At 38.3% G+C, this 27,713-nt stretch overlaps 1 protein-coding gene across 1 annotated transcript; it reads right to left on the bottom strand.

Annotated features, from left to right (window-relative positions):
- cacng4a (calcium channel, voltage-dependent, gamma subunit 4a) lies at positions 1-27,713 on the bottom strand. The gene is made up of 4 exons (XM_007252119.3): positions 27,330-27,713; positions 8,414-8,497; positions 5,576-5,716; positions 1-4,177 (listed from the first exon to the last, which is right to left on the bottom strand). Exons 1-4 carry the CDS (start codon positions 27,556-27,558, stop codon positions 3,624-3,626), a joined length of 1,008 nt encoding a protein of 335 aa, XP_007252181.3. The 5' UTR covers positions 27,559-27,713; the 3' UTR covers positions 1-3,623.

Below are 27,713 nucleotides of genomic sequence, written 5' to 3'. Positions count from 1 at the left end.
TCAGGTAAAACATGAACATCTTCACTTTTTTATTGAGGTGAACTACACAGTCAGTCAAGGAGAGCAGACAGAAAAAGTACAGCATAACAATAAACACCCACTCATTTACTTTTCCACAGAAAATTCATGTATTGCAAATGTGTTAGATCAACGGAAAGCACAGCGCTACATTACAAAGTATGCATGGTCATGTTTTTTTCTTATATGTTAGGATATTTGTTCAAAGATATTTAGTAGTATTTCTGCTTGACTGAGAGAAAGAACACTTTGCTTCAGTGTAGACAGGAATATAGGCAACTTCAGAGCAGGATTCACTTTGACTTTATTAACCGTTGCCATGATACCACGATAACGGTTGGGAATAGAGAGATATTTCCTGCGGTTATGTTGTTATGAGACAATTTCACACCATCCACAGAGAAACAACAACTGTCTGTTTTTGATTGATCACAGCAATAAGATATGATAACGAATCAACTTCTTGGCAGTTACAGTACATCATCACCTCAACCACTGTGGCATCCTCGTCCTGGAACGTGACCATCCTTAATTTCCATCCGCTGCCAGACGTTATTACGTTTTTCTTGTTGTTGTTGCTGTGTTTTTAATTACACAGCTTTTTCTCTGTTCTCAGAGATTCAGACAGACATCCTGGAACACTCAGGGACGATGCGCTAGGCTCAGTGCCGTGCTTGGAGTGCCGTGCCACATTAACCCACCACCCTGTGGATGCCATAATGCATTTGTGCATTTTGTGACTCGGTGTGTGTTGTATGGCAATCGCTCTTGCTTCATTAGCCAAATGCTTCCGCTTACCAGCGATCTTCTCAGCACTGAGGGGATGTAGCATTAGCCGCCTCTGGCATAAACCCCAATGAAACAGCCCAAGTGTTTAGACCATATGCACCAAAAGATGCCCATCAAGTATCTTGAAAAGATGAAAAGTATCTTAAAAGTGAGTCAGAGTAAAGAAAGTATGGTCTAGGAAAATGGAACATATAAATTCGACAACCATACCTCGATACTGCACTGTAAAGGCAGGCCAACTGACTATAGCTCTATCTGGATGGGATTAGTTTCTCAGGGGGACGTCCATGAAAATATTCCACACTTTTACTCAGTGATAAAACTCTTGCGTCCGGTCTGCAATTGAAAACACAGCAGGACCAGTGAGGTTTTTTGGCTTTTTTTCTCGGTCACGTGACATCGCGTTCAGTAGCTCCTCCATTTCCACTCGCTGTTGTGTTTACGTGGATCTCCATGGAAACGTGCGCCCAAAGTGTAATTACAGCACGTGGCAGTAGCTATTTTATTAAACCTGAGGTGACGAAAGTCAGAGATGTGGATCTGGACGGGACTTAAAATACTGTAGGAACACAAAGAAGGAGTTCAGCAAAAAACAGTAGACAGTTCAGCCTGTGAGAAAAACACGTACGGTCAATCCGGACAAGAATAAAATCACAGAGAACCCCCCCATAAAAGAGAAAATTACCCCAGGACCCCCTGAGAAATTATTCCCATCCAGATAGGGCTTAAGACGATAATAGTGAGTGACACAGTGTTTAAAAACTCCAGCAGCACTGCTGTGGCTGATCCACTGCCTTATACCAGCACAACACACAATCCTAACACACAACCACCATGCTAGTATCACTGCAGTGCTAAAAATGACCCACCACCCAAACAATATCTGCTCTGTGGTGGTCCTACTGACCACTAAAGAAAGGCATGGATTATATGTTCAGTGGAGCTAAAAAAAAAAAAAAAAGAAGAACAAAGGGCTTAGAAGCAAGGATGTGTTCATAGTGTTATGCTTGATTGGTGTATATTAACTTGAGCCTCTGAAAAACCTGTAAAGTAACTCAGCTGCAGCACAAATTGCTTCAATGTTTTGTAAAATGTAGTTTAGTCTGTATTCCTTCACCTTAATTTACTCAATTTCTTTGCTAGTTTTGTTTACTCCCAGCATGCGGATAGGGGCAGGGCTGGTTCTGTCACGGGTCCTGCATTGTTTAATATCACAATATATATCACCGATATTAAATATCATGTAGCCCTAGTTCTGCTTCTCTGCAGTATGATTGATCTTTTAAAAAAAATTTAAATGTTGTCACTTGGCCTCATATGGAGATGACTGAAATCAAGATGGCGGGAATCCCAGTCAAAAGTTTCTACAGCCCGTCGAGAAACATAGGCCAGATAAAAATTCTCATCCAATGTAAGTTTGAAATTAGTTTATTTAGCTATCTTTTTGTCTTTGGGACTATTTTTTCCTTTTGATCCAAAATGGCAAGAATAATTAAAAAATGTTAAAGGTTAAAGTAAACTACTGACCCTAATGAGGGCTTAGGCTTATCATTTTAAGTTGGCCTGCCTTCTTTACAGTGTGGCTCAATGGTTGTGCTGTGGTTCTTGTTGGTTATAAAAACTCTCTTATTTGTACTCTGATCCAAAAACAACTCGCCAAATCCTTCCTACCAACAGTTATTAATAACATCCCTGAGCAGAAAGTCCTTGAACATCCAGTTATTTTTACTTTTTCTCTTTTTTTTGTAAAGATTTTTCTTCTTTTTCTTCAAACCTGAATGTTTTACAAAGGACAGATTCACAGTTTTATACATCAGAATTTTTGAAATGTAAACGTCAGAAGTAAACAATATGGCAGTGGTTCAGAAACACATTTGTACAAAATGGCTTTGTTACTAGATATAAGCTCAAAAAAGGGGCAGTGGATCATAACTTTTGTCACATTGACTGAATTAGCACCTTTCAGGCATTTTCCTTTACATCTACTCTCTCACAGACAAACACATTGCACATCATTCGTAGTAAAAAGAAAAGTTAAGAAATGTTGTATTTGATCAATACAGGGACAAAGGCTTAACCCTGCGTTCACACTGGCAGACGACAAGTCGCACTTGTCTCTTGTGGGTGCGTTCGAGGCTCTTCGAGTGGCCGTGGCTGGTTAGCATGCTAGCAAGCTACCTATTGAGCTATCCACTTCCTTCTTCCAAGCTTTATTTTTCTAAAAATTGCCCCTGTATTCAAGAAAACTGCCTCTTTTAAAACAGAAAAAGTGCAAAAACTGCATTTATAATCCTCTCTGCTATGTTCAAAACCACACAGTTGGGAATATGAACCAAGTACGGTTGGAATCAAACGTTCGTAGAGCAGAAGCTGCAGACGTTGGACCAACTGTGGAGAAATTTTCAACTCCGTTGCTTGTTGCTCTGTCACTTTGTCATTTGTTCGCTTGTCGGCATGTTGTGGCTACAAATCGCATCCTCCAATAGAAAAAGAATGGCCACCTGTTGCTCTGTTGCCTGCCAGTGTGAACGCAGGGTAATATTTTTAATGTTCAGTGCATCATAGAAGTATTGCTACCTGGACTCCTCACTGTGCATTCGAATATACAGAATGAAGCGCCACAAAGCCAAACTTGGCTCAGAGAATGCTACAACGTTAAGCCAGTAACTCTGTTCTTTCTACAGATCACAAAATTCATGTTCACTTTTCCACAAATCCACTGTGCTCTTAACTGGAACCACTTTCTTCTCCCAGGCTTCAGATGCCAACTCAACTGGCGGAATCTTTGCAAAAAGTCGCCGTGCGTTTAAACTGGTTTAAACCGGTGTGGTCCTGCGATTCACGCTATCTTTCGTGTCTTTGGGGAAGCAGTTGTGGACTTGCAGGAAGCTGGGTGGTTCTCGGTCAGGGCTGTAGGGGCCCAGTGCCCCCACCGGCCTCAGAGGGTGTTCCCTCCCCAGCGTGTACATGGAGATTTCCCCCAGAGGCAGTGAGGAGGCAGCAGAGGCTGCGCTGGCTGCCATCTTGCGACCCACAGGCGAGGTGTCCCGTGATGGCTCGGTGGAGTGGGAGCTGGAGCGGGAGCGCCGCCGGCGGTACCTGTAGCTGGGGATGCGAGTGTAGGGCGAGGAGGACGAGGACGGAACGCCTTTGAGGAACTCGCGGCGCTTGAAGTGAACCTCTTTGTTCTTCTCGATGTAGATGTTGACAGCCAGGACGCCTATAGCTTCTGCCACGATGAAGGACAGAGCGCCTGAGTAGAAGGACCAGCCGTAGCTGTACTGGCTCTTCTTGTCCTCACTCTTTTTGTCGCTTGGGTCACCGGTGTTGCTGGAAATGTACACAATGATGCCGATGATGTTGCTTAGACCTGGTGAAAAGACATGGAGACATGGAGTTTAGAGTAGAACATGATTTATAACAGTGCTGAGATTACCACTACGATACATTTAGACATTTGTAATCAGAACACTTTTTGGACATTATATTTGTAAATGTTTCTATATCTGTAAGTTGCTGTCATCAGCTTTCTGTCTGAATTATTTATTTTTTTGTTCACATAGCAGTGGTTTTGCTCTTGTATGTGCTTTTTTTCTGAATGTAGTCTGAATTAAGCACTTATTTTAATCTTTTTTAACTGGAATTCTGCATCATAATGCAGCATATTTGGTAACAATACTATCGTCCCTGTGGCAGACTACAGTTTGCTTTCCCAGCCAGGTCATGGAACATTCTGTGGAAAATGCCTTAAATTTCAGTTCAGTCCAAGATATTTTAGAATAAATAATGTATCATGCTTTTTGCCACCGTACAATATTTATTACAACAAATAAGTTAAGTACATACATATAGTTATAGTTTCAAATATTGCAAAAACACTTTGTCTTTTTAATTTTCAGCTAAATCTGTACTGTCACGCCTGACACTGACATTGTAGTTTCTAACTCTACCTTCCTTCATGTCAGTGGACATGCTTCTCTTCAGAGCTACAATTCCCAGCATGCATCAGACAATATCACATGTTTGGACTCAGCCAATCACAACTCTTTCTCATGCTCATCATCCTCAGAATTCTAGAATTGTTTTCAGTTGTTTTTAATTTCTACATGTATATAAACCTCTTTGTTTGTCACGGTTTTTGCAAAATATTGCCACTGTTCTATTACTGTTTGTACTTTATTTTCTGTCTCTTGACCCTTTTTTCTCTTGTTTGACTTTGATTTTTGGCTCGCCATTTTGCTCTGTTTGTACTGTTTTCTGTTTTTTGGACTGTATTTTTGGCTCAGGTTTTCTCTTTTGTTGTAATTTTGGCTTTAATGTATCGGTTTATTCTCTTTATGGTTTTGACCATTGCTTATATTATGACTACACTCTTGTTTTTGCCCTTAGTATTAAAGCCTTAAATACTTTTTACTATCGTGTCCTTACATAAACATCAACCACTTTAAAAAGACATATTTTCACCTTTCACCAAAATGGATCTTAGGTTTAACAAACAGCTTCATCACTTTTTGAATGTCTGTTTAACCAGATGGGCAGAAAGCAGAGCACAGTGACCTAAATTATCACACAGACTTCCAGTATATAGTACTGTGAGCATTGTCTCACCAGATAACTTGCAAAGGATTTATTCATGATGTGAGTACAGCTTGACAACTGTGCTGTGCCCTTAGGAGCGTGAAAAGCGAATTCCCTATGTCAATAAAAAACACATCAGATGAGCTGAGCGCCGTATCGCTAGCCGCTGCACTCCAGTCCTTTGTATTACCTGCAGCCACGAAGAGGATGCCGGCGCTCAGGAGGATGTTGTTTCTGCTGCTGTAGACTCGTCCCACCCCCACACAAAGCCCCCCCAGCAGCAAGAGGATCGTGCTCAGGATCGGGAAGAGGCTGGATGCTCGCACAATCCCTGTTCAGAACAAAAAATGGAAATCACTTATTTTAAATTGCATGTTTTTTTCCCTGCTTTAACATGGTTAGCATTGCAAAACGTATTCAGCTTTTTACTGTCGTAATGTAGCTGATCAATCATGTAAACATGAGCAACAATATCTCAAAAAAGTAAGTACACCCCTCAAATTTTTGTAAATATTTTATTATATCTTTTCATGGGACAACACTGAAGATTTGATACTTTAATGGTAAGATACCATATTTTTTCACACTATAAGGCGCACTTGAAATCCTTTAATTTTCCAGAAAATTGTTAGTGCGTCTTATAATCTGGTGCACTTTATGTATACATTTTTCTGGTCTAGTTGTTAGGGGCAATAAAACCACTCCTGAAGTACAGCATTATTCAGTTTCAGTTTAGTTCTCCAGCAGTATTAGCATTAGCCGCTAAGCACTAGCTCTTTGCCCATCAGAGGTGAGTATTATTGGCCTGTAGCCTGCAGCTAACCCCTGGCTAGCACTGCTGGAGCAGCATTTGCATTACCGTAAGCAGTTAGCCACAAATGCTCCAGCGTTAGTGAAAATCTAGAAATCTCAGCCTACTATAAATAACCCAAATAAACTGTTTTCAGGACAGAAATCTGTGTAGATTAACAACTCGTCTGAAATGTTTCTTTTAAGAATTACAGTTTTGTTTACTTTACTTTAATAGACCAAAAAATAGACACTTATTGATTGTGCACCTTATAATCCGGTGTGCCTTATAGTGCAAAAAATACGGTAGTCAGTGTACAGCTACAGTAAAACAATGTAAATTTGCTGTGCCCTCAAAATAACTCAACACACAGCCAATCATTTCTAAACTGCGGGCAAAAAAGTGAGTACACCCCTACGGGAGAATGCCAAAGTGTGCACAATTAGCCATTTTCCATCCTCAGTGTCATGTGACTCATTTGGGTTACAAGGTCTTAGGTGTGAATGGGAAGCAGGCTTGTTAAATTTGGTGTTATCATTCTCATACTCTCTTATACTGGTCACAGGAAGTTCAACATGGCACCTCATGGCAAAGAACTCTCTGAGGATCTGTAAAAAAGAATGGTTACTGAACATAAAGATGGCCTAGGCTATAAGAAGATTGCCAACACCCTGCTGATTGACAACCAGTGTTGTCCAGTTAAGGACAGTAATAATAAAATATTTATAAAATGTGAGGGGTGTACTCACTTAGTTGTGCACTGGAGCTTTGAGGATAAAAAGTATTGTAACATAACGCTCACGTGTTGGTATTGTATGTTAGGTTGAGTTTGTATTGCCTTGTTGTGACGAATCACACAGCTAAACATTACTGTGACTGACAAACGGAAGCTTTTATTGATTTTTTTTTTTTTTGCTTCAATTTTTTATACTGTTAATTAGTGATTAACAAAAAAATGCAGGAGGAAATTTGGAGCAGCATAATTTAGACAGTTCACAGATAGCACTGTGCTGCTACAGCACTCATATGTGCCACTGGACCCCTGGACATGTTTATGTCTGCCTGATTTAAAGTAGCCCGCTTGTTACTGTCAGCAAACTTGTGATTACGGTGGAGATTAAATATCCTCCACTATAAGGTTACAAAAAATCAGAAAATGTGAGCTCTCAATCAATGTGAGCCCTGGGAGACACTCAGCCACAACCCTCTCACACACACACACACACACAGAGCTTTACTAACACTGCTACTGTAATATTATAATATCTATGTTTTGTATTTAAGATAATTTAAAGTAGCACCTCTTGCTTAGATGATGGCTTTGTACACCTTGGCTGGATTTTCTCAGTCAGCTTTATGAAGTAGAGTCACCTGGAATGGCTTTTAGTTAACAGCTGTGTCTTGTCAAGAGTTTTAGAGCATCGGTTGTAATGTTTGAGTAATGTTTTAATCCATATTGTGGCAAGAACTACTCAACTCATCTCAAGTAAAGAAAAAATACTTTAAAAAATGAAGGACCAACAATCCAAACAATTTCAAGAACTTTGATTGATATGATGAAACTGGCTCTTATCAGGACTGCTCAAGGAAGGAAGACCAAGAGTTACTTCTGTTGTACAGGATACGTTTATCAGAGATACCAGCCTCAGAAATTCTGCAAGTTAACAGCACCCCAGATAAGTGAAACCTAAATGCTTTACAGAGTATTTTGGTTTGTTTAACACTTACTTTACAGTTACTTTATAATTCTATATGTGTTCCTTCAAAGAAAAGCATTGAATGAGAAGGTGTGTCCAAACATTTGACTGCACTTGATATTATCACATTAAGTGTTTAGCACAAAAATCATGTCATTTTTTCTGAGACGTTCAACATTATATATATTAATCATGATATTTTTTGAGGTCATATCATATTATTTGTCTTAGTCTCTGAAACAATAAGCAACAAGTTCAACAATTAATACTGGATTCACACTTACAAAAAAAAAATATATATATATATTACTGGTATGAACCAACTGTGTCCCATGTACAGGATCAATGTGATGACATTACGCTAGTTATGTTAGTACAATAATAATGAAATCAAAATGAAGGCAACAGCAGCAAGAGACAAAGACCTCACAATGAAGCAGCGCTCCTCATTCCCCTGGTGTGAAAAGATTATCTCTGCTTATTTTTGGCTGCAAGACTGAGATACACAGTAATAAAGATTGGAAGAGAGAGGCAGACTTACGCAGGATGTACTCGGAGCTGTCCGTGTCATAGTCATTATCCTCAGGGAAGTGATTGATCCGGTAACAGCTTCCTTTGTTGATCCCTGTGGACGGATACAGCAGCAATCGGATATCTCAGCCATGATTCAATCCCTGTGTAACCGCTCAGCTTGGGCCTGAAGCCAATACACTTTAACACAACACAGGAATCACTGGATGACAATAAAAAAACTCAGGGGGTAAAGCTTCCTAAAGCATCATCATCACAAAAATCACCCTAGTGAGTCTCATCTAAGAGCTCTGGATAACCCTCTTTAAGGATAGACTTTATGGCACCGTCCACACAGATCGGGATATTTCTGGGAAGGAGTTTATCTCTGCATCTCCAGCAGCATTTCTGAAAATGTGGAATATAAAAACACTTGCGCGAGCATGCCAGCCCAGTAGGGGGTGCTAACATCTCACAGGGTTTAATGCGAAATTTCAAAATGTTCCACTGTGTTCAGAAAGCAGTAAGTTTCTTCTTGACATGTTTCCTTGCAGGAATGAGAACAACACACAGCAAATTTCTGGAGTTCGAAAACCTGTTAAACAAAAATGTGTGAAAGTGTTAAACTGTGTGAGTTTATTCTCCAACTTAAACTACAAGTTGAGTTGAGGGGAACTCTTTGGTGGTGTAGTATTTCAGAGTTTATTCCAAGATGTTGAGGAGCGTGACTGAACTCTCTAATGGGCGTGTCCCCCAATCCTAGCTTACCATCAGTGTGAAGTCTTGCCCACCAGGGCTCCTTCCATGGGGTATTTTATGATGATTTATATAATGCTTGTTTGTCAAACTGATGTCGTGTAGTGATGGCAAAAGTGGGGCTTTTGGGAGATCGAATCAAATGAACCAATTGAGCCGGAAAACAATTTGATCTTGTGAAACGTTCGAATCATCACACGCCACTGCGAAATCTAGTGGGCAACCAGGGCCTAAATGCACAACTTTTTCTTAACAGAAACAAAAGTGATGTGTTTTTTATGTAAAAATTAAGAAATATTCCCCCATAGCATGTTTTGCCCCTTAATAAATTTGAGTCATAAAAACATATAATTTTGCAGAGAACAGGGTTGTTTTAATGATGTCATTAAGATGTATTTTTCATTATGATACACAGTCAGTGGATTTATATAGCTGACATTATTCATTTTACATTGCAAGGTAGGGAAATGCTTGTGTAATACTTTATTTATTAAACAATACAAGTAACCCGTTTTTAATAATAAACAGGATCTGTTCCACAGTGCTTGGACTGCTGGGTTGCTGGAATTGAGAGATATTTTTTTGTTAATTGAAACAAATGAGGAAAGACGGCAGAGTGTCTGAGCCAGTAATCCATAGGGTCTTTTCCTCTGGGCAGATATTAGACCAAGCGTTCTGATCTCAGACCAGCTGCTTGAACTTAAACGCGGACTAAAACGCGCGAAAAGATTCAAAACGTTTCGAAACTGCGTGACGTAACGAACCCCGTTTTTGGAACAGTCACGTGGCTTTCCCCTTTTGATACGGACTTCGAAACAGTGTTTCAGAACACCGTGATTCAAATGAATCGATTCAGTTCGATTCCGCGTTTCGAGTTTGATATCACTAATTTTCAGCTATATTTTAAGATGCAGCTCTTCTTACTGTAGAGAGCCGGCTCTTTCGGCTCCCCATATATATTTTTTACATTAATTAATTAATAGCTTAAATCTGATTTTATAACATTTTGTTTTATTGTTGACATTTTTAAAAACGCTGCATAACGAAGTGGACAAACTTTTTTTCAGTGTTTCCCCGTCACGTAATTGAAAGCTGCGTGTGATTGGTCAGATGTGTGGAGCACACGCTTGACATGCGGACAGTGTAGACATTAAGGCACCGACTGAGAGAGTGTGGGAGGACGGGCAGGCAAAAAAACGACATTGGAAAAAAAATGTCGGCTCTGTGGCACTTGCAGAGCACAAGAGCAATGACAGGGAGGCAGAGAGACAGCGAGATACTGAAGGAAAAAAATGGCTCCCAAATAGTTTCCTAAAACGCCTCCCTTTGTGGAGCCGGTTCCAAACGTTCACTTCAAAGAGCCGGCTCTTAGAGCTAGATCGGTCGCGAACGACACATCACTAGTGTGTTGTTGGTTATAAGAGCAAGTTACCATCTTCTGCACTGTATAACACAATTTTTTGCATTATTTTTTAACACTGTGAAGGAGTTTATGGTAAAATTAAGTCCAGCTAAGAGGGATAAATATTTTAACTTTTCAGATTTATCTCCTGAACAGAGTTAAAAGGCCAACTACCAGAAAAGAGTTACTTTAACTCTGTCATAGAGTGTATTCGATGGTCACGCATATACACTTAAAATGAGTTGATAATAACTCTCAGGGTGTTTATTCCAAAAAACTGAATTTGCTCTGTACAAGAACAGGTGGATGCCAAATCAGCATGCCACTTTCCTAAAACTCATTTCTGGGAGATTGTGATTGTTGCACTATTTGTTAAAACTGGGGGTAGATTCAGGTGATATTTGATATTTGACTTGAGAGTTTCTGCCCATATTTCGTACCTTGGGGGGTTGGGTGGGTGAGGTTTCTGGGATATTGTTTATAATTTACAGGCATCAGGGGGCCTATATTAAAATGTGGGAGACTCCCGGACCTTCCGGGATAGGTGGGTCCTCTGCCAACTGAGATGCTGTTAGTCACTGTTATGCAAAGAAAAGCAGTGTAGCTAAACCAACCACCAGGGTTTACATGCATCATGACGTTACAGCATACAGGGGTCTCAAGTCTCACGCTCTGAGCATGAGAAACACGCATTTAAGCAGTTTATACGGGCACACACCACACCTTGAAAGATTGCGCTGCAATTTTTTGACTTGGTGAGTTGGGTAGAGAAGCTTTTTAGGGATATTTTTTATAATTTACAGGTATCAGGGAGCCCCAATTAAAGGGTGCGAGACTCCCGGACCACCTGGGATAGGTGGGACCGCATTGGGCAGTTTACACACCTCAAACACAAAAATTAATAAAACAATTCCTACCAAGCTATACTAGAGTTCTAAAGAAACTTGCCATTCACCATTAAATAAATTGACAAATGTAACCACACTCTAAAAAGTGATTGTGTTTTAGTCAGGAGAATTAATATTATCAAGTTGAGTGAACTTACTGGCCAGTACAACTGAAGTTCAGAAAACTTAAACCTGAAATGACAGCTAATACTGTTACCTATCAGTTTGAGGAGCGTCTGTGAGCTTGTCTAGTCACTTTAATCCTGAGTCCTTTAATCTTGAATTTCAGCAGCGTTTTTTGACACTTGTGTTTAGACCTAGTGTGATTTTTTTTATCTCTTCCTTCACCGGGTACTTCAAACTCCATCCCTGTGTGCAGACACCCCTCACCAACATCACCTCTGCCCTTCCTGACAAAATCACACTGACTTTAAAATTGAGAGCCCTCTACAACGCTGCCAGTATGAGCGGGAGGTCGCAGGTTCGAACCCCAGCTTATGCAGCTTTCCATTAAGCTGTCGGCGCTCAGAGGGAGCACAATTGGCCCTGCTCCATCCGTGTGGGTAGATGGCGCTCTCCCACAAACTAAAACGACCAAATATTACCAAAAAGTAATTTCAGAGAAACAATAGGTTAGATGTAGCCTCCAAACATATCTTTTGTCATTGGATCTTCACCAATTGTCTGCTAGCTGGCATGGTAGAATGTCTGATTCTGATTTCTGGTCAATGCAGAATGCCTACTGAAGCATCACATGGGAAAGCATGTGACAAAACCAAAGAAAAAAAACTGGAGTGAACTACAGTGTAGTGAACTATGGTGTGTACATGATATCCCTTAAACCTAAGGTTTACTATTCTGCTGTTAAATCCTGATGCATTAACTAATAATACATTGGTAACCAGTTGTTTAACATTTCTTTAGTCCTTCTGTAGGACCTGCAAAACTGAAGGTAATAATTATAATACTGTAATAATGAGAGTGAATAACTAAAATGTGGGTTTACATTTGCTGACACATTTCAGGCCTCCCCTCTGTCTCTGCTGACTCTAAATACCACAATTCCCATAATCCAACTCTTCTAAAGGTCTCTCTCACATTTTACCAGCTGGCCAAACAGGAACTATTCCCATAGTGTTAGTAATGATCTGTTTCACTTGTTTACCACTAAGCTCTCCTTTTTAGCCTTTCTATTTGTACTTTTCTTTGCAAAGTATTGCCAACATCTTCATTTGGATACTTAGTGTTTGTTTCTGTTTGTGCTCCTCTATGGTTTTTGATCTCTGTTGGCTATTGTTGTTCTTGGATTGTTTGGATGGTTTATGATTCTGGTTTTCCCTTATCTGTTTTGGCCACCTTGTTGTTCTTAGCCTTGTTGGCCTCTTCCAATATTAAATATATTTTAATCTTATCTCTTGCAAGCATCTGGTCAGACTGCTAAGCATGGCACATGCAGTCTAATTAGTTAAGCATCAAACAAACAGATGCAATATTATGAGTATTATTTCATTCATTTTTTTTCTTGATATTTTAGTACATCAAGCTTTTTTCCGAGCATATCTGGACTACCACCTTAGGATGCTTGGCATAGCACAAGCTGTATAGAGAGACTGATTTATTACATAGCACTGATGCAGTACTGAATGTTCTAATTGAGTTTTAAATATGGGTTTATAGACCTACTGTAAATGAACAATATAACTGAAAAACAATCAGGGCTCCTTTGGGACTTATTTTACTAATCTTCTACCTGCTTCAAGGAACAAAGCCTCAGCAGCAGCGGAGTAATTGAACAGAACATCCATTTAAAAAGGAAACAATTTGAGTTCATTTATATTTCAGGCCCTTGGCAGTGTTCCTCTAATTTGAGAATAAGTATGGGAGAATAAGTATGCGCACAGGCTTGTTGTGTATGAGTGCACACCGATCAGCCATAACATTACAACTACCTTCAAAATACTGTTGCCTGGGGCACTGAGTGGTTCAGCAGTCTAAAGCGCTGTCACTACGAGCAGGAGGTTAAAGGTTCGAACCACCACTCATGCAGCTTTCCAGCTTTCCCTCCGTGTGGGTAGATGGCGCTCTCTCTCCTCATCACTAAAGGGTGATGTCCACAGCAAAGCTGATGTACCATAACCGAGCCGCTGCGCTTTCTTCCGAACGCGCTGGCTGCTCGGCAATGCTGCATCAGCAGCTCTTCGAAAAGAAGCGGTGGTTGACTTCAGATGTATCAGAGGAAGCATGTGCTAGTCTTCACCCTCCTGGTGTGTTGCGGCATCACTAGTGATAGGGGGAGTCCTAATGAGTGGGTTGGGTAATTGGCTGTGTAAATTGTGGAGAAAATGGGAAAATTTAGAAATAAAATTATTAAAAAAAAAATAAAAAAATACTCTTGCCTGCAGCAGAGAATCCTTAATGTTTGCGTTGTGAGGTGGGGCTTCCATGATCTTGTTGCCAAAAAAAAAAAATTAAAATGGTTCTCCTTAATGTGATTTTTAAGTAATCTTAACAACAAGTATTGAATTGCACTGTAAACTATAGCAAAATAATTGCCTCAACTAGCATTATCAAGCTTCTTGTTAAAAGTTGGTGAAATTTACAAATTGTAGATGAACCCAAGATGAGACCAAGCCAACTACTCTGCACTACTGCACATGCTCAGTCTTTAGTCTTTAGTTAAACGGGGTCTACAAAGCAATTCTGCAGGGGTTTTCACCTGATGTTGGTCAGGCTATTTGCATATTGGGCGTGTCCTCCCATCTCTCATTCACCATCAGTGTGCAGTTATGCTCCACAGGCTGCCTTCTTTTGAGTTTCTGTGTGTATTATATGTTAGTCAACTGCTTGATCTCAGTATTGTAAGCTATAGTGTGCTCATACTGTCATTATTGCATGCTAACTTGACTGACAATAAGACCCATTGTAAAAAGAAATCCAAAAATTGTTCTTCTTAATGTGAATTTTAAGTCAGTTGAACTACTCTATTGTTTTATTACAATAAACAACAGCAAAGAAATTTACTTGATTACTTTTATTAAGGCTCTTGTTAAAAATTGGTCTAACTAAATCATTTGTGTTGGCGAATTGTAGGTGAAATCTAGTTGAGGCCAAGCCAACTGCTCTGCACTACTGCACATGCTCAGTTTGACTTTTTAGTTAAACGAGGTCTACTTAGCAATTCTGCAGGGGTTTCCACCTGATATTAGTCATGCTATTTGCATATTGGGTGTGTCCTCCCATCTCTCACTCACCATCAGTGTGTAATCATTCCCCACAGGCTGCCTTCTCTTGGGATTCACGTATATGAAAAAAGCATGTATGCAAAAGTCATAAATTCTTAGTTCCCACTTGATAAAATTAAAATAACAAAATATATAGTGTTTGGCCATTTACATGAAAATTATTAATGTAAATTGTGGTGTAGACACAATACATTTGTTTTGTAGATCTTAAATTAAGCCAACTAAAAACTTTTTAAATGACACTGAATTTTTTAAGTTGGTGATACCTATGAATTGAATTTTTTTATATGTATGAAAAATGATTTTTCTGAGCAAAATATTTGTAGTTGGCACAATTTGTGGTGGGTTTCTTTAAAATGTAAAAGTTTGAGTTGGTCTCAAAAATGTAGTAAGTTGCCTTAAAATTTTGAGTTTTCTCAACTTTCATTTTTATAGTGTGGCTGACCTTCCTTGCAACACTTGTTTACTACAGGTACATACTACACTCACACATACTACATTCTGAAGGCCTTTAGCCAATACTTAAATAAATACCCTGTTGTTAGATAAATAAATAAGTGATATGAACTTTATTTTCATTTAATGTTTTATTGAATTGACATAAAAATGGTGTTGTTTCAAAACACTTTCCTGACTAACCCAGACTAAATATATTTCATTAAACACTAAAATACAAAAGCCATTTTCTGGCAATTTGATTATCTATATTGAACAACTTGATGTTCTCATCCATCTGAATTCTCTCACTCATGTGGACACGTTGGAGATCATTCTGGAGAAGTAGAGAGGCTCTACCAGGCACCAGTTTTAAGTATGTGAGGGATGAGCTGTGTGAGCAAATTACTGAATAAAGTTGATCATACTGTTAAATATTGACATTGTTTAACTTTATTAAGTTTATTAGTCAGCTTCAGCAAAACTGACTGTAAACTATAGCAAACTAGTTGCCTTGATTAACATTATTATTTTTTTTTGTTAAAAATTGGTTTAACCAAATAATTTGTCTGGGCAAAATTTACAAATTGTAGTTGAACCTTAATTAAGGCCAAGCCAACTATGCACATGCTTAGTTGACCTTTTACTTAAATGGGGACTACTGAGCAATTATGCAGGGGTTTTCACAAGATGTTGGTTACTCTATTTGCATATTGGGCATGTCCGCCCATCTCTTACTCACCATCAGTGTGTAGTCATTCTCCACAGGCAAGCTCTCTTGGGATTCACATTTGTTTTATGCACTAATTGCCTGGTCTCAATATTGAAAGCTGTAAAAGCAAGCTTTTGTGTTTCTGTGTGTATGTAGGTGTATATATATATATATGCACGTTTTCTTTTTCCAACACACCAACTTTATTAACTGACCTAACTGTTTCCTCAGTTGCTGACTATGTATATCTAAACCTTGTATATCTAACATACCAATGGAACTAGAAAACCAATGATCAATGGCTTTTTTTCAGGTGTTTTCTTTTTTATTAGTGTTTTCGTGCTGTATCAGGATGTGTGTCAAGCATGTGTATTATATAATATACTTGATTTGACTTCATTATCCAACTCTATGTGTCTGCATTGAGTGATATTAAATTTTTTTCTTTATATTTCTGGTTTTCTTATGTTTTTTATAAAATCCCCGCAGCTCTGCTCCTCTTGAATGTAGATAATATTTAACACCATTCAAGCACCTGGCTCTAATTTATGCTCATCCCTTTATTAATGCAAATACAGACATTTATTAAATTGCTTAAAATAATTTTCTTCTGCATAAATATGACCTAAAACATCTTCAGATTTTTCAGAAGTCCTAAAATTAAATAAAGAGAATGAGATGACCATCAGGTGTGAGTGGGCACCCTGTTTTATTTAAAGAACAGGGATCTATCAAAATCTGCTCTTCAAAATGCATGTTTGTGGAAGTGTATGATGGCATGAACAAAGGAGATTTCTGGGAAGCTCAGAAAAAGAGTTGTTGATGCTCATCAGGCTGGAAAAGGTTACAAAAATATCTCTAAAGAGTTTGGACTCCACCGATCCACACTCAGACAGACTGTGCTCAAAACAAAGGTTCACATACTTTTGCCGCTCACATAAAAACTCGGGGCAACATAAGAGTGAACTCTGATACAGATACATTCAAACTGAGATCTTTGAGTTGAACCAACTTATAATAACTGAGTTTAGTCTGTTGCCATTGGCAGCCTCTTTTCCATTGGCTTCTGTCACAATCTATTTGCATACTGGGTGTGTCCAACAGTTTCTGACTAACACTCACCATCATTGTGTAGTGATTCCCCCTGGGCTACCTTAGAAATAAATCAAGTTTCCCTTTAGTTGTGAAAACTTGATGTTTATGTTATACTCAACTTGATAATATTAGTTCTTCTGATTAAAACACAAAATCACTTGGACTTTTAGAAAGTCTGAACATGTTTTACATCATATTTCTAAAGATATGTAGAAAAAAGGGGTCGGCAAACTTTCAAGCACCACTGAACGTACAAGCTATGAGCTTTCTTAAAACTTTTCTATTGCTACTAATCTAAGTGTTTAAAAAAAAAAAAAAAACAACAGGCTCCCATAACTTTCTCACTACATTTTTCAGACATTAAAAACAATTCACAAGCAGTGTTTCTGTCCTGATGTTGAAAGGCAGCCTCTAGGAGTGTGTTATTCTCTGCATCTCATTACACTGCTAACTGAGCTTTGTGTTCGATCAGCTGAAGCAAACTAAAGAATGTGGGATGAATCGAAGAAAACAGAGAACAAGTTGTGTTTCTGCAGCATTTCTTTGAGAGAACATGAAAATGGTGTGTGAGGGCTGTGTGTTTTGAGTGTGTGTGCGCATGTGTTCAATGTGATCAAATCTCGCTCCTTGGTGTGAGTTTGCCTTCAGCACAGACTTCTGAGAAAGTACGACTGTTTAGAGCAGAAGAAGCGACATCAGTGATCTTGGCAGAAAATCAACTCTGACATGTATGTGTTAGACTGCAGCAACTGTACAATAAAAAAAAACAGGGTACAGTAGATTTAGGTTAGTCAGTCTCCAACTACAAATGAGTTTCTGTTGATGGAATCTGTTGTGAAGTTAGACCTTACAAACTAGTTTTGCTTCAAAATGCTTAGTTTCTTGAAATGCTACACTACTGTGGAATTGCACTGTGTTTTGTCCCACAAGTGGTGATCAGGGGACACTTTCCTTTATACTTGATGACCTGGAAGAAAATCTTATTCATACCAACCTGACACAGTGCAGACATATTTAAATTGTCTACTAATCTGTAAGACTAACAAGATTGTGGGCCCTATTTTTGTGATCTGTACACTATAAAAAAGTAATTCTGATGGCCTTTAGCCAATACTTAAATAAATACCCTATTGTAAGATAAAAAAAAATAAGCTATATTAATTTGGCAGGATTTTGTATTTTCGTTTATTGTTTTATTGAGTTGTAGTGACATAAAAAATTTCCTCACTAACCCAGACTAAATATTTTCCATTAAACACTAAAATACAAAATATATATTTTTTGGCAACTTATTATCTGTATTGGACAACTTAATTTTCCCATCCATCTAAATTCTCCCACCCACTTGGACATGTTGAATTTCACTCTGGAGAAGTAGAGAAGCTCCACCAGACACCAGTTTAAAGTACACTCTAAAAAATAAACCTTGGGTAAAAAAAAAACAAAAAAAACGCTAGGTTTGCAATAGCCTTTTTAAGCTGCGTCAATTTCTTGTATAATTGATCCAAAAAAGTATTTTAAGTATGGCAAATTAGTTTTTCATTTATAGTAGAAAGCATTTTTAAACAGCATGAATTTAATAACAGTCTCTATCAACAGATATTTTACCTTAACTGACACAAAAAATCAATTTATGTAAATTAAACTCACATAACGAACAAAACACAACCTACATACACTCTACAACGCAAAACACAGTAGCTTACTTTTATAGCCTTTAACACAGATGTGAATCCCAAGGGAAGGCAGCCTGTGGAGAATGACTACACACTGATGGTGAGTTAGCCATCAGTGTGTGATGGCTACACTCAATATGCAAATAGTGTGACCAACATCAGGTAAAAACCTGCATATTTGCTTAGTAGACCCTGTTTAACCAAAGAGTAAAACTAAGCATGTGCAGCAGTGTAGAGTAGTTGGCTTGGCCTCAACTGGGGTTCAACTACAATTTGTAAATTTTGCCAATACATAAAAAAGATAAGATAAAATATATGTAAATTGAGACGTTTAAGCTTATGTTAAGCAAAAAAATAAATCTACCAAAGGGGTAAGCACATTTTTCTTGGTAACAATTCTTTAAATAAGCAACCAACCCTGGTCCTTGAGGCTCCTTGCCCATTTTAGTGGATGTGGCAAGAAATTGCCATTTACCCACCCAAAGAGAGCAATGCCAGTTGTGCTCTTTTGGATTCTGGCTGCTGATGGCAAGCAGCATGACCCAGGCCTCCAACCAGCATTATATATGATGTCCAACTCTGACAGAGTGTTGGTTTCAGACCATATTTTCTGATTGTAGACCATAGTAGACCTATGTCGTGGCTAACTAGGTCTATATGTAAAAGGAATTGCCCTGGAAAAATCCTAGAAAGTGATTTCATAAGAAGAGCAGGATGCATGAAGACCAGAACAATAAACTGACCACCTTAGAGTCCAGACTATGACATCTAGACCTTTGAGCCCTTCCAAAAATACAGTATACAGTATCAAACATTTCTCTTTTTTGTGAGAAATCAGTATATCAGCTATTTAATGGGAAAACTGTTCCAATTAAAAGGAATAAAGAATGATATATTGTCGAGGTGTTGAAAGATCTCCAGCAGATTTCTGCAAATACAATAAAAGTGTGAGTTGTGTGGAAAGAACGGAAGCTTTAATAAAGGTTAGGGTAAACAAATTAAACACTCAACCAAAAAAAATTCATTGACTCCACTTGATTCAGTCAAGTTAACATTTTCTTTGACTCAATTAAATCTTAAAGCTCACCTTCCGCGAAAATCCGATTTTTCTTGTTTTTTGTGGAATACAGTAGGTCTCTCCGAGTTGAATGTGTACACCTGCACATTAAACTGTTTTGCAGCCCCCATTGTCTGCAGGAGCTAAGCAAAGAAATCCCCCCTCCCCCCCTCCGAAAAACGGGTGAATTTTGAATTATCTTTCTGCCTACGTAGGCAGAAACTCACAGACCAGCCCACCTTGGCTCGAGAAACTCCCAGAGGCGGAGCTGAAGCGACGCAACATCACCGCTCATCAGTTAGGAGGTGGGAGGCAGTGAGCGGCAGAGCGGCGGAGGGGCGTCGCAGTGCTCCTAGCCAATCAGAGGAGAGATATTTGCATGCTGTTTGCATGTATGAATATTCATGAGCAAAGCTGGAATCCGGTCATTTTGGACACACCCCTAAAACAGTCCATTAAAAAAGAGCTATACAGAGACACCTGAGCACTTTTTTTTTTACAAAAACGGCTCACATGTCATTCATTCATACTAGAGACCACAACTAGACATTTTAAAATGAAAGAAAAAACGACGGAAGGTGAGCTTTAAATATTTTAAGTTAGCACATTTTCAAAGAACTGCCAAAACTGACAACAAATCTGTATGAACCAGCAATATAGAAAGAGCATTGACACATGCAGTATACTAAAAGTTGGTTAAAAATACCTTTTTAGAGTGTAATGTTGGATGTAGCTAATATCAGACCCCACCATCAGCTTATGATAATGTGTGAGAAGACTGTATGGCTTTAAGAGTGTGGGATTTCTGTGCAGTTAAATATGATGTGTGCTCTGTGAATCTCAGTACAGCCTATTTTGTGCACTTTTAATGTGTTTTATGTGCAAGTGCATTACTTACTTCACAAGTGTGTGTGTGTGTGTGTGTTTGTGAGAATGTTAGCATCCGAGCGTGTCATGAAGCGTTGAGATGTATTAAACATTTATCCCCACTGAAGCTTGGGTCTTTTAGACTTGGTGGTTTTACACGTAAAATGTAAATAATTTAATGAGGAAAATGTTTACAGCAACAAACAGGCAGCTGATAGGAGAACATTAATAAGCAGCATGGAATATCTCTCCCTGTGATCCTCTCAGGGACAGTCTCTGCTATCATCTGGCTATATTAAATCCTGCCCACCCGCTGATAAATCAGGTAAAAACAGGCCGACTTTCATCTGGTTTCTTTATGAAATCCTGGACCAACACTACTATAGACTCAGTTGTTATTATTAAAGCAAAGAGACAAACTATCTTGCTCACTCTATCAGACACTTTAGAGCCCCCTGGTGGGCGGGGCTAGCAGTCAAGTTAATATTCCTACAAAACCTGGCACTATATTACAAAAAGAACATTATATCCATATTAATATAATATTTAAAACAACTTATTTACTTTTTAAATCTTGTTTATTTTTGTTAGAATGCAACTGATGTGCAATCCTTAATCGACCTAATATCTAAAATATATAAAAAACGTATACAATATACTTTTATTAAATGTTACTCCAATGTAGAGGTGAATTTTTATTTAATCACGATACATTTTTTTCATCGTATCAACCAGACCATACAGCAATGGCCAAATATGGCACCACTGATATTTTTCTACAAAATGTCGAGAAGTATTTCTTTCAGAGTTTATTACAATTACACATGTGTTATTATGCACATTTGTGTGTATTTAATCAACATATAAAACAGATAAAAAAGGCTAAATTCAAATCATTTCAACTTAATATTTCAACTTAATGCTTATCCACCACCTAGACTAACCTGCATTGCAACCTTTCATCAATTTTTCACTCCCGTCCACATCCAGGGAGATTTTCCAGCAGCTATCCAAACTATCCAAAATAGTACATTGATAACATTATGACCGCCTTTTGTTTCTACATGTTATCTATTATCCTATGCACTGAGCATATAGAAGCACTTTGCACTTCTATAATCAGTTTCTCTGCATGCATTATTATCCACCTTTCACCCTGTTCTGTTTTGCGGGACCACCACAGAGCAGTCACTATTTGGGAAGTGGATCATTCTCAGCACTGCGGTGACACTGACATGGTGGTGGTTACAGTTAGTGTGTGTTGGGCTGGTATGAGTAGATCAGACACAGCAGTGCTGCTGGAGTTTTTCACAAAGGTGTCAAACGTATTCCCATTCATTACCCAGGTAGAAGTATGGATACTAGGGTTTAAAATACTTCTGTAGAAGTTATAACAGTATAAACTCAAGCTTTTTACTCAAGTAAAAGTGTAATAATACTGGTTTCAGATGCATATATCTTTGCCACAGGCCATCCTTATAGACTACATACGTCTGCAATGACTTTGCTGGACATGGATTTGGGTGACGTGACGTGTGCAGGTGCAATGGATGCCGTATAAATCGACAGTCTGTCAGAATAGTATATGGTTATCCCTCTCATCTAACCACAATCAAATTTACTCTATCCGGATGGAAAGATTTATCTGGATAGGGTTTGTTTAAAAGATGAGAAGCCGAAATAAAAACAAGCTGAAATAAAAGGAGTAAGGAGAAAATGTAAGGAGTAAAACTAAAAAATCGTTTATAAAATAATTACTCCAGTAAAAGATAGATAACCAAAATGTTATGAAAGGTAATGAAGTATTTGTACTTCGTTGCTTGACATCTCTGGTTTTTAAACACCTCATTGTCACTGCTGGACTAAGAACAGCGTCCTGTGGGCAGCGTTCTGTGAGCACTAATGAAGGACTAGAAGATGACCGACACAACCTGTGCAGCAACAGATAACAGAATGTCTGTCTCTGACTTTACCTCTACAAGGTGAAGTAGCTTTAGGTAGGAGTGTCGAACAGAGTGGAGGACAGTGAGTGAACACAATGTTTAAAAACTCCAGCAGAACTGCTGTGTCTGATCCACTGATACCAGCACAACATACACTAACTAAACTCATACACCTCCACCATGCCAGTGTCACTGCAGTGTAGGGGTGGGCAATATTATATCGTATACAATATATCGTGACACAGAAATATCGTGATATTAAAAATCCATATTGTGATAATAGAGATGTTCTGTCTTAAAAGTAGTCTATTATTTACTGTGAAGCTTTAGGTGTATTTATTGTATGATTGTTTTAGTTTGCAGTTTATATGCATGCACTAAAAATTCTGCAATATTTTTTGCTGCATTATATTATTTTATGCTATATTATTTATTTTGCCACATTATGATTATACTGTTATACTCTTATACTATATTCCTGAAATTAATTAATTCTTTTTCTGTTTTCGGCGAGTATATCGTTATCGCAAAAATACCCTGAAATATCGTGATATTATTTTAGAGCCATATCGCCCACCCCTACTGCAGTGCTGAGAATGATTCAATACCCAAATAGCAGCTGCTCTGTGGCACGGGCATGACGGGTAAGAGATCATTTACACTGGAAACATTAGGCGTGCATATCTTCTGCAAAAAAAAATTTTTGCAGCAAGTAGAATGTCAACAAAATATATGGGTAATGTTTATGATAATGTGGCTACATACTGTAATATATTATGTTAACAGAATAAGGAAAATGCAGATTTGTTCCATATTCACTGTTTATCATATGTAATTACATGACATTGCAATAGCCTAACGTTCTTAACTTTTTGATTAAGGTGTCTTGGGGTCCCCAAATGCCTTGAAAAATGTCTCTGTAGTGGTCCTGTAGGGTCCTGGCCATTGAAGAACAGGGAGAAAGGAGGAAAATAAACTGTGCAGAGAGATACAGGACTACAGTCTGTAATTATAAAACGACTAATTGCTCCTATAAGCTCAGTGAAGCTGAAGTTACGAATAATGGGTCTAGAAACAAGAGGTTAAACTGTTATGCTTGATCAGTGTACAGTGATTACAATAAAGAATACATCTCAGTTAAACGTAATTTAAATAAATTCTTAATCTGAAATCACGCGGAGACGGTGTCTGGAAGAGTATGTCTCCTTTCCGCCAGCCAGCTACAGTGAACTGCATGATGCTGCTGGATTATAATTATTAATTTATGTGTCTTGCAGAGCGATGCTTATGTTCGACTCTTACCTAATATGCACATTTGGGAGAGAAAAAAAGCAAAGAACCAAAGCCCATATATCCTAATATAGCATTTCTATCATGTATACATGAGTGATTTAGCAACCGCAGACTTGCGTGCAGCCAAACGCAGACTTTTGATCCTCACGAGTTCAAAGCCTTTCAGAGTTTAAGCGTCTTAACCATCCACCAATCATGCGCGCGGAACGATCAAGCGCTCCATGCACAAGGGGAGTTTCCATAGCAATTGTGGGAGCTACGGTTGCCCAGCAACAACGTTGAGCAACTACAACAACTATGAGAAAGTTGAAAAATAAATAAATAGTAATAAAAGCAAAACAGAAACAAATTCTTCATAATATAAAAGTAACATAAAAGTAGCCTAATTTACATATGGCACTAATTCTGAGCATGATTAAAGTCAGAATTTCAAAATTACATCGCCCTCTTATGATGGGAGATGTAATATCAGCAAACAAGCAAACAGAAAAGGCAGGAAAGTCCTTTGAAGCAGAGTGTTTTATCCCTCAGAAACAAAATAATTCATAAGCTATTCTTTCCGTTGCAGGACCAACATTCCCAGCATGAGAGAAAAGAACACACTCCCAAGTAATAAAGTAACATGTGGATCAAACAAACAAACAACAAATTACACCATCAAATACAAAATACACTTTGTCCCCTTTAAAAGGCTGTAAGATAAATCCTATGTTTGTACTACCCAGAGGGAATGTCTATAGTGTTGCTCATTAGCCATATACCTCAATCACATACATATATATTTCTTTAAAATTCACTGGTGGTTTTTCATTATTAAACATTTTTGTGCATTGTAGATTAATACTAATCATCCAAACTATGAAAAAAAACATATGGAATTAATTAGTAAATAAAAAGTGTTAAACATATCAGAATATGTTTTATATTTTAGATTCTTCAAAGTAGCACCTCTTGCTAAAATGACAGCTTTGCACATCTTGGCAGGATTTTCTCAGTCAGCTTTATGAGGTAGAGTCACCTGGACTGGCTTTCAGTTAACAGCTGTGCTGAGCATGTTAATTATCTTGAATTTCTTACTTCTTAATGTGTTTATGTTGTGAAGAGGTAGAGTTGGTGAATACAGTAAATAGCCCTATTGGAGTAATGTTCTAATCTATATTATGGCAAAAACTACTCAACTAATTCTAGAAAAACATACTTTAAAACCTACTTTAAAACATACTTTAAACATACTTTGAAACCTTCAAAATGGCCATGTATATCAACAACAGTGCCACAATTAGTATCTGCACAGAATCATTTTTACTACAGGCTTAAAATAGCACAATAAGCACAAAGGGTACTTTGTAGTACTGAAAAATAAACAAACCCCTCCAATTACATATTGACCATTGAGTCCACTGTTTGAGAAACCTATTATTAAACTATTATTATTCTTTATAGTGTGATATGAATCCAAAATAAATTAATGAATGAAGCTTAATTCATATAGAGCCTTTTAAAGAAACCAAGGATACTTTACAATCAACACAATGATGTGTAGTGGGTTTACCTGGATTTGGAACAACAATAGTGGGAAGATTCTCAGTGCTAATAGCGCCACACAATAGAACCACACAAAGCAGATATTGTTCTTTTTAGTACCAAAAATTAGTTACTGTAACAATAACTCTTTTTTTGATGCTATATAAAACTATTGTTCTTTAAATGCTCTTTAAATAACATATATAAGATACTACAGACTCACACTAATCAAAAAAAGGGTTCTGTATAGTACTGAAAAATGGTTATGCAGCAACAGTGAAGTAACATAACCTAGTGTTCTTTAAGAAATCATATAAATAAATGGATGTAAAATTCACAACTAAGATATCTTTTTTTACGCTCTACATTGACTTCTACACTGATTTGGAAGTTAGGGAGTTTTATGCCTTCTGTTGTAAAGATGCAAAACCCCTTTTGGAAGAACTCTTGGAAACCTTGAAAAACAGTTAAAGAGACCACTTTTTAAAGGAGAGCAGGGTTGTCTACAATGCTTTACTGTTGTACCGACCTTAACTATAGCCTTAATGCAAGCTTTACAACAGAAAACTTGAAACCTGAAGAATACTTAAATAACTCACTTTTAAGGGAGCACAGCATCACCTTGCCTTGTCTGGGTGAGCCTTAATAGAAGCTTTACAACAGAAAATGGGTCTACAACTAACTAAGAATTTATTGAAATTCCATTTTTTTATGTATTACATTGACTTCCGTTGGAAGTTATGGGGTTTTGTGCTTTCTGTTTTAAAGTTGCAATTTTAAATACTGCACTCACTCTTGAACTCTTGAAGAAAAAAACAGTTAAAGAACCCACTTTTTAAAGGAGCACAGGCTTGTCTATAATGCTTTACTGTTGTACCACCATTTCCTACAGCCTTAAGCTTTACAACAGAAAATGGGTCTACAATTAACTAAGAATTTATTGAAATTCCATTTTTTTATGTATTACATTGACTTCCGTTGGAAGTTATGGGTTTTTGTGCCTTCTGTTTTAAAGTTGCAATTTTAAATACTGCACTCACACTTGAAAAAAAAAAACAGTTAAAGAACCCACTTTTTAAAGGAGCATAGGCTTGTCTATAATGCTTTACTGTTGTACCACCATTTCCTACAGCCTTAATGGAAGCTTTACAACAGAAAATGGGTCTAAAATTCACTAAGAATTGATTGAAATGCTAATTTTTTACGTTTTACATTGAGTTCCATTGGGGTTATGCCTCCTATTGTAGAATTGTGATTATGGACACTGCACTCACTCTGAAGAGCTCTTAAAAAACCCTGAAGACACATAAAGAACCCACTTTTAAAGGAGCACAGCGTCACCTTGCATCATCTAGCATCGCCTTTCATGCTTTATTGTCTGCCAACACTTCGTACAGCCTTAATAGAAGCTTTACAACAGAAAATGGGTCTAAAAAGTAAAAATAAGAATTGGTTTAAATTGCATTTGATTTTCGTTTTACATTGAATTTCAGTGAAAGACACTGCACTTACTCTGAAGAGCTCCTGAAAAGCATGAACACTTAAAGAACCTACTTTTAAAGGAGCACAGCATCACATAGCATCATCTAGCCTCGTCTAACATACGTTACTGTCTTAAAACACTACGTGCAGCCTTAATAGAAGCTCTACAACAGAAAACGGTTCTAAAATTCACTAACTGATAGAAATTGGTTTATTTTTTTACGTTGTACACTATGGAAAAATAGGGTGGTTTATGCCTTCTATTGTAGAGTTGCTATTGTGGACACTGCACTCACTCTGAAGAGCTCTTAAAAAACCCTTGCATCACCTAGCATCGCCTTGCATGCTTTATTGTCTACCAACACATCGTACAGCCTTAATAGAAGCTTTACAGCAGAAAAAAATGTCTAAATTAATTCAGAATTGATTGTAATGAGGTTCTGTGGTACTTTGGACACTTTCTATTGGTCGGCTAATCACGAAAAAAGTTCAAACGATGAAAAAAAAAACCGAAAGAAAACCAGATGTTCTGAAAGTGGGCAGAGCTCGCGGGAAGTGTGCAGAGGTGTTACCTACCTTCGATGCAGCAGATCCTCCACAGTCCGGAGTGTGTGAGGTCTCCGCGGCTCTTCTTGGGCTGCAGCAGGTTGTCCGCTTCGTCCGTGCTGCTGTTGGTGCTGTTGCAGATGTAGGCGCGCGAGTACAGCCAGTAGTCCGTGCCGATGGCCACGGTCATCAGGCTGAAGGCGGCGAACGCGCCCAGCGTGGTCAGGACCACCTGTATCCCCCGGTCACACCAAGCCATGGCGCTTCATAGTCAAACGCGCGCGCGCGGGGGTCCTGGCTGGAGCGAGCTGGGCATGGTGAAGGCGCGAGGCTCCGCGTGGCGCGCCGTGCATCCCTCTTTCCACAGGAGGAGTGAATGAATGAGCGTGGGAGCGCGTGCGTTAGTGTGCTGCT

The sequence above is a fragment of the Astyanax mexicanus genome, chromosome 5 (genome assembly GCF_023375975.1).
Source record: "Astyanax mexicanus isolate ESR-SI-001 chromosome 5, AstMex3_surface, whole genome shotgun sequence".
Taxonomy (NCBI): Eukaryota; Metazoa; Chordata; class Actinopteri; order Characiformes; family Acestrorhamphidae; genus Astyanax; species Astyanax mexicanus.
Note: the sequence above shows the minus strand (reverse complement) of the source record. Positions and strands in the feature narration are given on the sequence as shown.